The following is a 12,416-nucleotide window of genomic DNA, read 5'->3' on the forward strand; positions in this document are numbered from 1 at the left end:
AACGCTCACTGTCAAGAATTTTTCTCCAAGAGCAGGAGCGCACTGGCCCATGTGTGGCCCCGCCGCCCGCTCTATGCTTTTCCCCCCTTCTCTCTCCTGCCTCAGGTGATGGAACGGATCAGGGAAGAAGGATGCTCAGTACTGCTGGTAGCACCGTTCTGGAAAAAACCAACCTTGGTTCCCAGTCGTGATGCAGTTAGCAAGTACTGCCCCGTGGCCAGTACCAATGGGGAGAGATCTCCTCTCACAGGCCCGCGGCTCGATCTGGCATCCTCACCCGGAACTATGGTCCCTTCATGTCTGGGCCATCAACGGGTACATGTTGGACTCCCTAAAGGAGTATTAAACACGATCACGCAGGCTAGAGCTCCGTCTACAAGACGACTCTATTCTTCGAAATGGTCGGTGTTTTCGGGCTGGTGCACAGCCCGTGGTGTGTCACCCACAAACTGTGGTGTGACGGAGGTGCTTTCCTTCCTACAAGAGCTGTTGGATGGGGGCAGGGCCCCCTCCACGCTCAAAGTTTATGTGGCGGCTATAGCAGCGTTCTCAGAAACAACGCTTGGTCAGTCAATAGGAAGGAACGATTTAGTCATCCGCTTCCTTAGAGGAGCTAAGAGACTGAATCCTCCCAGACCTCCCTCAGTCCCCGTATGGGACCTTTCTACGGTTCTGGAAGCCAAGAAAGGTGCGCCATTTGAGCCTTTACAGTCAATCGATTTGAAACACCTGTCTTTCAAGACGGTGTTTTTGCTGGCTCTCGCTTCAGTGAAGCGCATAGGGGATCTGCACGCGCTCTCTGTGAGCGCGGCGTGCATGGAGTTTGGGCCCAATGACTCAAAAGTTATACTCAAACCTAAGCACGGTTATGTTCCAAAATCCCTCAACACACCGTTTAGGGCGCAGGTTATCTCCCTGTCAGCCCTACCGGTCCCTGATGAGGAAAGAGACGCGAGCCTCCTTTTGCCCAGTCAGGGCATTACGAGCTTATGTGTCTCGCTCGTCTGTTTTTCAGACAGACGGAGCAGCTTTTTGTTTCGTTTAGCGGACGTTCTAAGGGACTAGCCGCGTCGAAACAGAGCCTATCCAGATGGATAGTTGATGCTATAGCGCTGGCATACGCCTCCAAGGGCATGCAGTGCCCCTTGGGTGTCAGAGCGCACTCCACGAGAGGCATGGCCTCTTCGTGGGCCTGGTCAAGTGGGATTGCCTTGCAAGATATTTGTATGGCGGCAGGCTGGGCCTCCCCGTCTACATTTATAAGGTTTTATAACCTAGAGGTTCCCGCCCTGCAGGCCAGGCTGCTGTCGGTCTAAATTTACCAGTATTATCTGACCTGATGCGATCAGCTCAGAATGCTGCGTCTGCTGAGCACAGCTCAATGTTCGACAGTATAAAGCTGGGCAAACTGTGTAAGACCCACATTTTCCCCATCAGTTCAGGCCGTACCCCGCCCTGTCTGTATGATGAAATTCGCGTCCCATCGACGCTACTATATGTGGAAAAGTGAGGCTGCACCCCTCCCTCTTCCCGGACTCCCTGTGAGTTCCCTGAGTGATTGTGCACTATATGTACCCCGGGTTTTCGCCCTTGGGTCTTTGGTGTCAGATCTCAGCATGCACGGCGTTTTACATTGGGTCCCCTAGCGTAAGATATCTTACGCAGTACGAGAGACCTCTCGTAAGAGAACGTACTCGGTTACTAACGTAACCTCGGTTCTCTCTAGAAGAGGGAACGAGTAATGCGTATCTTGCCGTGCATGCACATCTGGTTGCTTCGATGATGAAAAACCAGATAATAGCTGCCTGCGAGCGATATTTATAGGCCTAGACCACGGCCATTTCGGCGGGACGTGACGCAGCGGGCGCGAAGTGCCCTGATTGGGTCTGACGTCACGCCAGGCCTCGCTCGATAGGCTGCTGCAGTTGCCGCAGAGCAGCCAATAGGCGCGCGAGCTGTCTCGCCTATGTCTGCATTGCTGCTGCAACGCGTTTTGCATTATTACAAAATTAAGGATAATTTTTGGCTTCAATATCTCGCGGAAAAGGATTTTCCCCTAGCGTAAGATATCTTACGCAGTACTCGTTCCCTCTTCTAGAGAGAACCGAGGTTACGTTAGTAACCGAGTACGTTTTTCTAATAAAATCCTGGACTTTGGAAAAATTTTGCAGAATGCAAGATTTTCAGTAAATAACTTTAATTTGAACAACTTTAACTTTCTGTTTCTTATGTATAATGCACTGCATCAGAACATGTAAAGTATGTAAGTGACGCAGGAGAACAGAAGAACAGTGTGTGAGTGCTGTATACTGTATCTGCCAAGCGTCCTTGTTGTCTGACTTGTCTTTTCACAAATACTACAATGCAAAGCTACTGCATGGCTTTAGAAGATCTGAAGTACATTTATATGGTACTTTTTTGACAACTGCAGACACCATCCACTTTCATTGTACAGAAAAAAGTAACCACATTCTGCTCGAGAGGTTATTTTGCTTTCTGCATAAAAAAATATCATGTGTTTCTAGAGACATGGGGTGGGTAGTTGATGTCAGAATTTAAATTTTAAGCTGAACTATTTTACCTTTAAGAATGGGGGGAAATTATAATAATATGACTTTATCACATAAAAAGGCACAAAGTATAGTAAAATAAAAGGTTACAGGTGTACATTTGTACCAATGTATTATTTCTACATTAACAAAAGAGGGAAAAAACATGAAAATCAAAGAAAATCACAATAAGCATAAGCTTAGAATCAATACTGGCTGCCATAGTGAGATTACTCCATTGCAGTGGGTGCTTCATCGGATAGCTAAAAGAACAAAGAACTCTTGTTAGTTTCTTAATAACTAATAGCTATTGTAAAGTGTAAGACCTACTTACTTTTAATAGTCGGTAAGAGCAAATCATTAAAATAATTTTAATTAGGGCTGTCAACATTGACGCGCTAACACATGCGAATAATTTGAAATGACGCTAAATACAGGTGTAAACGGGGTCTAAAATGTTTTGAGCTTGTGCACTTTCCACCACTTCCAGAGGGAGTTGAAAACACATTGGACCGGATTGCTTTCATAGTGCAGACGCTCATGTGATCGAACATGTTCGAACAACCACTAAAAGACGCCTACTCTCCGCCTAATGATCTAATGAGTGAACATTATGAAAAGCGCACTAGCCAGACGGGATTTAAACTTTGTCGGCGGAAGACCTTGGTTTGAAGATGAAAAACATACCAACCACATTAGTCTCTCTGTTTATCCCGAGGTTTACCGCAGTCCGCCGTATCCAGATCTGATGGAGGACCAGCACCTGGACACGACCACAACGCAGTCCTGAAGTGTCAGCAGAGACCGTGTCAACTAGACCGCGAAGGCCTCATCGGCACAAGTTTTTTTTTAATGACAAATGTTTTTCCTCTGTATAGATGAAAACGTTATCAAATAATTCCCATTCACACGCATCCGCGGAAATTGCCGATGTCACTTTGTAAAGAAAGACTACGCGCCTGCGCACATATGCATTCAAATGCGCATGCCTATAGAGTAGACTAAACGCGTAATACGCATGTGGATGCCGTCATCGTTTTCACAGATTCACGTTTTTTATGATTACATGGAGATATTAATGGTATCACTTTCAAAACCCGTTTTCAAAAACTTGCACTTTGAAACCTACTTCAAAGTTAGTGTTCTCAGGCCACCAAAACCTCATTGTCATTTAAATGAAGAGCCAGAATGCATTAAAAGGTTTCTGTTTTTCAGTCGAAAATGGTGTTGTGTAAGCGGCCCCTAGTCAAGTCAAGTCACCTTCATTTATATAGCGCTTTTAGCAATATAGATTGTTTCAAAGCAGCTTTACAGTGATAATAGGACATTAAAGTAACAGAGATTGTTTCGTCTTTACAGCAGCTCTAGAATAAAGTTATTGTCCAGCTAAAGTTAGTTTTGATTGATTCACTTCCGTTACAAAGATCATTAGTTATTAACTTAGGGGCCGCTAACACAACACCGTTCTAATATAAAACCCTTAACGCGCTCCGGCCACTCATTCACACAACAACAGTGTTTGGTGGCTCAAGAACGCAAACCTTGAAATAGGTTTCAAGGTGCAAGTCTTGAAAAATTATGAAAAAAACGGTTATCTCTTCGCAAACAAAAATGCCAACCTGTGAGAACGCTGACGGCGTGCATATGCGTATTACGTGTTTAGTCTATAGGTATGCACGTTTGAATATATATGTGCGCAGGCGTGTAGTCTTTCTGTACAAATTGACCTCAACAAATTACTAGTCTGGCCTTAAAAATTTTAAATACAGAATTTTTTATCGCTTCCGTGTAGCCATGTGAACTGGAATTATTTATTTGAAAACGTTTTATCTGTGCAGAGGTAAAGGGAGGGAGGCCTTCACAGGGGAGAGACTAGGGTTGAACCAAGATGGCGGCGCGAGTACATCGCGAGGCTCGCGGTCTCTCCAGATTCTGCAATTTAGTAGTATTTTTCTTGCTCATTTCGGGTCTGTTCGTGCAGAACAGTTGTGCCTTAACATCGTACACCCAAGGTGAGCTTTTGGATATTGGTTTGCGAATTTCCGACAGTTTTATGGACAACCTTCGACTCCTTCCTGAGATCGCCAAAACACCCGGGGCTATGCACTCTGCCCGGCCGGGCGGAAGTGCTCGCAGGCGGCGTCGAGATCGTAAACAAAGGCGGGGGAAGCGCGGAGGACTAAGAGCTAAGCTAAAGCTAACACCACACCGGCTCTCTTTACCCAGCATTTTCCTTGCCAATGTACGGTCGCTGTTGAACAAAATGGAGGAGATTCGACTCAACATCACATACAGCAAGAGACTTTTGAACTGTAATGTTCTAATTTTCACGGAAACATGGTTAAACAGCGGAATACCGGACAACGCTATTGAGCTAGCGGGACGCCATACATTCCGGGCGGATAGAACATTAGATGGCTCCGGTAAGACCAGAGGTGGTGGATTGTGCATTTACATTAACAAAGCTTGGTGCACAAACTCTGCTATTGTTGGGAGACATTGTTCAGCTAACCTTGAGTTTCTCATGGTTAAATGTAGACCGTTTTATCTACCGCGGGAGTTCACTTCCACTATTATAACTGCAGCCTATATTCCCCCGGATGCTGATGCCAAGTTTGCTATGAAAGAACTTCACGCAGCCATCAGTAAACAACAGACCGTTCACCCGGAAGCTGCGTTTATTGTTGCGGGTGATTTTAATCATTCAAACTTAAAGTCAGTGCTACCGAAATTTCACCAGCATGTTTCCTGTCACACCAGAGGAAACAAAACCTTAGACCATGTTTACACAAACATGGCTGGAGCTTACGTCGCGACACCCCTCCCCCACCTGGGACAGTCAGATCACCTTTCTTTGTTCCTCACCCCCAAATATGCACCTCTCATCAATCACGTGAAGCCATCAGTGAAGACCATCAAGGTGTGGCCTGCGGGGGCAGATTCCTCACTCCAGGAAAGGTTTCTACACACAGACTGGAGTATGTTTGCTTCTCAAGCCACCAGTGGCTCTCACACGGACATTGACTGCTACACCTCCTCTGTACTGGATTATATCAATACCACCATTGACAGTGTTACAACCCAGAAGCAGATCACCACATACCCAAATCAGAAGCCATGGATGAACAGGGAAGTGCGACTCCTATTGAAGACACGCAACACTGCCTTCAGATCAGGAGATGCACAAGCCTATAGCACATCCAGAGCAAATCTGAAAAGGGGCATCAAAGAGGCCAAGCACTGCTACAAGCTTAAGATAGAGGGACACTTTTCCAACGCTGACCCTCGGCGCATGTGGCAGGGCATTCAGGCCATCAGTGACTACAAACCCTCTCACTCCACCCCCGCAGCCACTGATGTCAACTTCCTGAACGAGCTAAATGACTTTTATGCTCGCTTTGAAAGAGACAACAGAGAAACTGCCACCAAGCTCAAATCCTCAGCTGACCACCCGCCGATCACACTCTCCTCCACAGATGTCTGCAATGCACTGAGCAGGATCAGCGCGCACAAGGCTGCTGGACCAGACAACATCCCTGGACGCGTACTCAGGGCATGTGCGGAGCAGCTCGCTGGGGTTTTTACAGACATTTTCAACCTGTCTCTTGCCCAAGCAGCTGTACCAACATGCTTTAAATGCACTTCCATTGTGCCAGTGCCAAAACACTCCAGCCCGAAGTGCCTTAACGACTACCGCCCTGTAGCACTCACACCCATCGTAATGAAGTGCTTTGAGCGGCTGGTCCTGGCACACCTAAAAGACTCTCTTCCATCCACATTGGACTCACACCAGTTTGCCTACCGTAGCAATAGGAGCACAGAGGATGCAGTTTCCATGGCACTGCACTCTGTGCTCACACATCTGGACAATAAGAACACTTATGCACGCATGCTGTTTGTTGACTTCAGCTCAGCATTCAACACTGTCATCCCAACTAAGTTAATAGCCAAACTTGGAGACCTGGGCATCAACACCTCCATGTGCAACTGGATTTTGGACTTTTTGACCAACAGACCCCAGAATGTTCGATCAGGCTCCAACTGCTCCACGTCCATCACACTCAACACTGGTGTACCACAGGGCTGTGTGCTAAGCCCGTTTCTCTACTCCCTCTTCACCTCTGACTGCAAGCCTGTGTACGGATCTAATTCCATCGTCAAGTTTGCGGACGACACTACGGTGATTGGTCTCATCAGCAACAACGATGAGACTGCCTATAGGGAGGAGATCAAGCACCTGGCCACATGGTGCACTGAAAATAACCAGCTCCTCAACACCACCAAAACGAAGGAGCTCATCGTGGACTTCAGGAAAGTGTCAAGAGGCACACACGACACCATCCACATCAATGGAATGGCTGTTGAGCGTGTCTCCAGTTTCAAGTTCCTGGGGACCCACATCTCGGCGGACATGACCTGGACAACCAACACCTCCAGCCTGGTCAAGAAGGCTCACCAGCGCCTTTTCTTCCTGAGGACACTGAGGAAGAATCAGCTTTCCTCCACTATCCTGGTGAACTTCTATCGCTGTGCAATAGAAAGCATCCTGACCAACTGTGCTACAGTGTGGTATGGGAGCTGTTCTGTTGCAGAGCGCAAGGCACTGCAGCGGGTGGTGAAAACCGCCCAGCGCATCACTGGGACTCCACTACCTGCCATCGAGCACATCCAGAGGAAACGCTGTCTGCATCGAGCTCGCAGCATCCTTAAGGACTCCTCTCACCCAGCCCACAGACTGTTTTCTCTCCTGCCCTCCGGCAGGCGTTTCAGGTGCCTCCGGACCAGGACCAGCAGACTAAAGAACAGTTTTTTCCCCAGAGCTGTCTCTTTATTAAACTCTAACCCTCATTGATCCCACTCCCCTCATATACTGATTGACTCTCCTCTCCCTCCTCACACCTGCCTCCATTTTGTTATTTGTTATTTGCAATACTATAATGTTCATTTGCACTGCTGACTGTTATTACAGAAACAACTGTTTACATATGCATCTTGCACTACTACCTTGACTGGAATATGCTCAATTTGCACTGCCGACTGTTTATTTACAGTACCGACTGTTTACATATACATTTGCAATACCATACTTTAACTGTAATATGCAATTACTTCCACTGCACTTTCACTCGGATAGCTTCTGTCCAAACTTTATTTGCACTACTTTAAATCCATTGTTATACTGCTCATTTTAGCCTAACTTATACATATATCTATTTGTAAAATTCTGTTTATAGTAATAGCCATCTGTATATTATGCTCACATTCTGTTTATAGTAACACCCATCTGTATATATATTCAGTACATATCTATCTGTAAAAATTCTGTTTATAGTAATAGCCATCTGTATATTATATTCAGTACATATCTAGCTGTAAATTCTGTTCACAGTAATAGTTATCTGTATATTATATTCATAGGACAAATCTATCTGTAAATTTTTGTTTATAATAGTATTCAACTCTATATTTATTCAGTACATATCCATGTTCTGCACTTATGGAACCACTGTATATCCTGCACTTGCTGCTATTGCACTTCTGGTTAGACCTAAACTGCATTTCGTTGCCTTGTACCTGTACTTGTGTAATGACAATAAAGTTGAATCTAATCATCTAATCTAACTAGTTGACACTTCAGGACTGCGTTGTCGTTGAATCCAGGCGTATGTTTTTCATCAGATCTGGATACAGCCTGGATCCGGCGGACTGCGGTAAACCTTGGGATAAACAGAGAGACTAATATTAACGTAGACGCTATTATTCTAATGATGTAACAAGTACATTAGGATTTATGGGAAGTGTTCCCGGTTCCGGCTGATCTAAACTATGCAGCCTAATATTGAATTATAGAAGTTTATTATGTGTTTTGTGTATGCTACGTCAAAGAGATGTGTTTTTAGTCTAGATTTAAACTGACAAAGTGTGTCTGCTTCCCAGACAATGTTAGGAAGACTGTTCCAAAGTTTTTGTGCTAAATAGGAAAAGGATCTACCGCCAACAGTTAATTTTGACCTGCTGTTTGCACTGTTGTTGTGTGAATGAGTGGGCCGGAGCGCGTTAAGGGTTTTCTGTTAAGCCTGGAACACACCAAACCGACGCCAAAGAACTAGCACTGATGAAAGCCGACTGTGTTGTCCTGCGTCAGGGGAAAAAAGCTTCACCTGAACACACCGAGCGAACTATTGCCAACTGTTAGCTAGAATGCGCGTTCTGCGCCTGTGTGTAAATGAGACAACTGTCTATTTCTGAAGATATATTCATCTATATTCGTCATTCAAAAAGGGAAACCTACGCTGCCGGCTGCAGATACACAAACCATAAACAAAGCGATGCGTGCTTACCGTTTTGAATATCAATCCTGCTAAACACTTTCTTTATTCCACTCCTCTCGTGTTAATATTGAAATATTCGCCAAGGAACACGCAGGTAAGATGACGTAACATTAGAACAGCCTTCTATCTGTGTTTTGACTTCTTTGCTCACTGTTTTGCTATTATTCTCGTGCACTGACTCATTCACTAAGCTGAACAGCCAATCAGAGTTCTCTCTCTCACCGACGGCCCAACGAAAAAAAGCAGACGAGGATGAATTTCAGCCGACTGTGCGGAACACACTGAGAAAACTTAGTCGGCCGATGCACAAAAACTGCTCGACGGCCGACCATCGGCTTGGTGTGTTCCAGGCTTTAGAACGGTGTCGTGTCAGCGGCCCCTAAGTTAATAACTAATGATCTTTGCAACGGAAGTGAATCAATCAAACCTAACATTAGCTGGACAATAACGACACTAAGTTACTAACGTAACCTCGGTTCTCTCTAGAGAGGGAATGAGTGTTGTGTAAGTTTAGCTTACGCTACGGGAAAAACTCCTTTTCTCGAGAATATTGAAGCAAAAAATTATCCTTAATTTTTTATAATTTAAAACGCATTTGCTGCAGCAAGCAGACCTAGGCGAGGCAGCTTGCGCGCCTATTGGCTGCTCTGCGGCAACTGCTGCAACCTATCAGTGCGTCTGCCATGACGTCAGCACCAATGGGAGGCTCTCCCCGCGCTACGTCATGGCCCGCCAATATGGGTGTGGCCTAGGCCTATAAATACCCATCGCCCAGGTTGCACTATGATTTCAGTCGACTGGAAGCGAAACCATAACGCAGCACAAGCACGGCAGGTTACGCAACACTCGTTCCCTCTCTAGAGAGAACCGAGGTTACGTTAGTAACCGAGTGTCGTTCTCTTACGAGAGTACTCTCGTGTTGCGTAAGTTTAGCTTACGCTACGGGAACCCCATGTAAAACGCTGTGTGTGCTAAGATTCCAACACTAATGTCCCAAGGGCAGTTTGCCCGGGGCTCATGTATAAGTGGAATAGTCGCATAAGCGGCAGAACGGGGCGGGACGACTCGGTATTATGAAAGATAGGTGCTTATACGTATATACAGTTAAGGCAATATATCAACTTTGAAACTGCATAGGCCCACAGGACGTTGCAAACATATCAACAGTCTAAGCGAACTGAGTTGGGTAGACATTGTTAATATAGCATAATCAGACTGAGAACAGCCTAGCCTGTAGGGCGGGCACTTCTAGGTTATAGAACCTTACAAATGTAGACAGGGAGGCCCAGCCTGCTGCCATACAAATGTCTTGAAGTGAGACCCCACTTGTCCAGGCCCACGACGAGGCCATGCCTCTAGTTGAGTGGGCCCTAACACCCAAGGGGCAATCCAAGCCCTTGGATGCATAAGCCGACGCAATAGCGTCTACTATCCATCTGGACAGGGTCTGTTTCGAGATGGCTAGCCCTTTAACGTGGCCACCGAAAGAAACGAAAAGCTGCTCCATCTGCCTGAAGGCAGCAGAACGTTCCACATAAATCCTCAAGGCCCTTGCTGGGCAAAGGAAATTAACCCCAACCTCACTGTCGGATGCAGGGAGGGCTGACAGGGAAATAACTTGCGCTCTAAACGGAGTCGCAAGCACCTTCGGGACGTAGCCATGCCTTGGTTTGAGGATGACCTTAGAGTCATTAGGCCCAAATTCCAGACACGTAGCACCTACCGAGAGCGCGTGTAGGTCGCCCACCCGTTTTACTGAGGCCAATGCCAGGAAAGGTGGAGGAAAGGTATTTTAGCTCCACCGCATGTAATGGTTCAAATGGGCCGCCTTTCATGGCCTCTAGGACTGAGGAAACGGATTATGAGGTCATTCTTTCCCAGCGACTGGCCATTTACAGGCTTCGTAAATGCTGCTATGGCCGCCACATACACCTTGAACGTGGATGGGGTTCTCCCGCTGTCCAATAGCTCTTGCAAGAAAGAAAGCACCACTGTTACCTCACAATCTAGCGGGTCAAATTCATGAGCTAAACACCATTCAGCGAACACTGACCATTTAGATGCGTAGAGCCGTCTAGTAGACGGAGCTCTAGCCTGTGTATCGTGTTCATCACTCCCTCCGGGAGGCGAAATGGTAATAATTGATCGCCCACACGTAGGGCCCACAGCTCGGGGTATGGGTGCCAAACTGCGCCCTCGGCCTGAGACAACAGGTCCTTCCTCAGTGGAATCGGCCATGGAGCTGTGCTCCCAGTTCCATCAACTCTGGGAACCAAACTTGATTCTCCCAGAGCGGGGCTACCATTATTATCGAGCATTTGCACTCCCTGACTCGCTTGATTTTTGCTCTTGCAAGAAGGCTCCGGGACCTGAGGCCGCCCTGGCGGTTTATGTAAGACACCACTCTGTCTTACATAACTCTCTGTTATTTTCCATATATATGATGCCACTTGGAAATATTATAAGGAAACATGGAATTAGTTTCCATTGTTATGCTGATGACACTCAAATATATATTTCATCACGGCCGGATGAAAACGCTAAATTTTCCAAATTGACAGAGTGTGTTAAAGATATAAAAGATTGGATGGCGCGTAATTTTCTTTTATTAAATCCAGACAAGACAGAGGTAATACTTATCGGTTCAAAAAACCGCCCACAAAACCTCGCACAATACAACTTTAACATCATAGGATGTCCTGTTACTTTATCCTCTATAGTAAAAGACCTGGGTGTTATACTCGATTGCAACCTGTCTTTTGAAAATCATATTTCATATGTTACAAAAACAGCCTTTTTCCACCTTAGAAACATTGCTAAGCTACGTAATATGCTATCAGTTTCTGATGCAGAAAAGTTAGTTCATGCATTCATGACCTCGAGACTGGATTACTGTAATGCTTTATTAGCTGGTTGTCCTGCATCCTCAATAAACAAGCTACAGTTAGTCCAAAATGCCGCCGCTAGAGTTCTTACGAGATCAAGAAAATATGATCATATAACACCGATTTTATCATCACTGCATTGGTTACCTATAAAGTTCCGTATTAATTACAAGGTATTGCTACTGACTTATAAATCCCTAAACGGCTTAGCTCCAGTCTATTTAACGGATCTTCTATCACCCTATAATCCATCGCGCTCTTTAAGATCACTAAATTCAAGGCTTTTGGTCATACCTAGGATATCCAGAACCACCAAAGGAGGGGGAGCATTTTCACATTTGGCTCCAAAACTCTGGAATAGTCTTCCTGATACTGTTCGTTGCTCAGACTCGCTCTCCCAGTTTAAAACTAGATTAAAGTCGCATCTCTTCAGCCAGGCATTCATATAATCCTACAGATCAAACTACAATCCGTCATCTAGCTCATAAATGCCAGAGGAGAACTGGCCCCCGACTGAGCCTGGGTTCTCCCAAGGTTTTTTTTCTCCATTAGGTCACCTGATGGAGTTTTAGGACACCATTAGGTCACTTGATGGAGTTTTTCGGTTCCTTGCCACTGTTGCCTTTGGCTTGCTCAGTTGGGGATATTTT

At 45.8% G+C, this 12,416-nt stretch overlaps 1 protein-coding gene across 2 annotated transcripts in view; it reads right to left on the reverse strand.

Annotated features, from left to right (window-relative positions):
* Window positions 1–1,908: 1,908 nt before the first annotated feature.
* LOC309505567 (P2X purinoceptor 4a-like) overlaps window positions 1,909–12,416 on the reverse strand; it is a 35,102-nt gene continuing 24,594 nt past the window's right edge. For both annotated transcript variants that reach the window (XM_082178984.1, XM_082178983.1), the window contains one exon: window positions 1,909–2,812. In XM_082178984.1, coding sequence (XP_082035110.1) covers window positions 2,780–2,812 — 33 coding nt within the window. In that variant the 3' untranslated portion in view covers window positions 1,909–2,779. The remainder of the gene's footprint in view (window positions 2,813–12,416) is intronic.

Source organism: Leuciscus leuciscus, assembly GCF_965113295.1.
Source record: "Leuciscus leuciscus genome assembly, chromosome: 9".
Taxonomy (NCBI): Eukaryota; Metazoa; Chordata; class Actinopteri; order Cypriniformes; family Leuciscidae; genus Leuciscus; species Leuciscus leuciscus.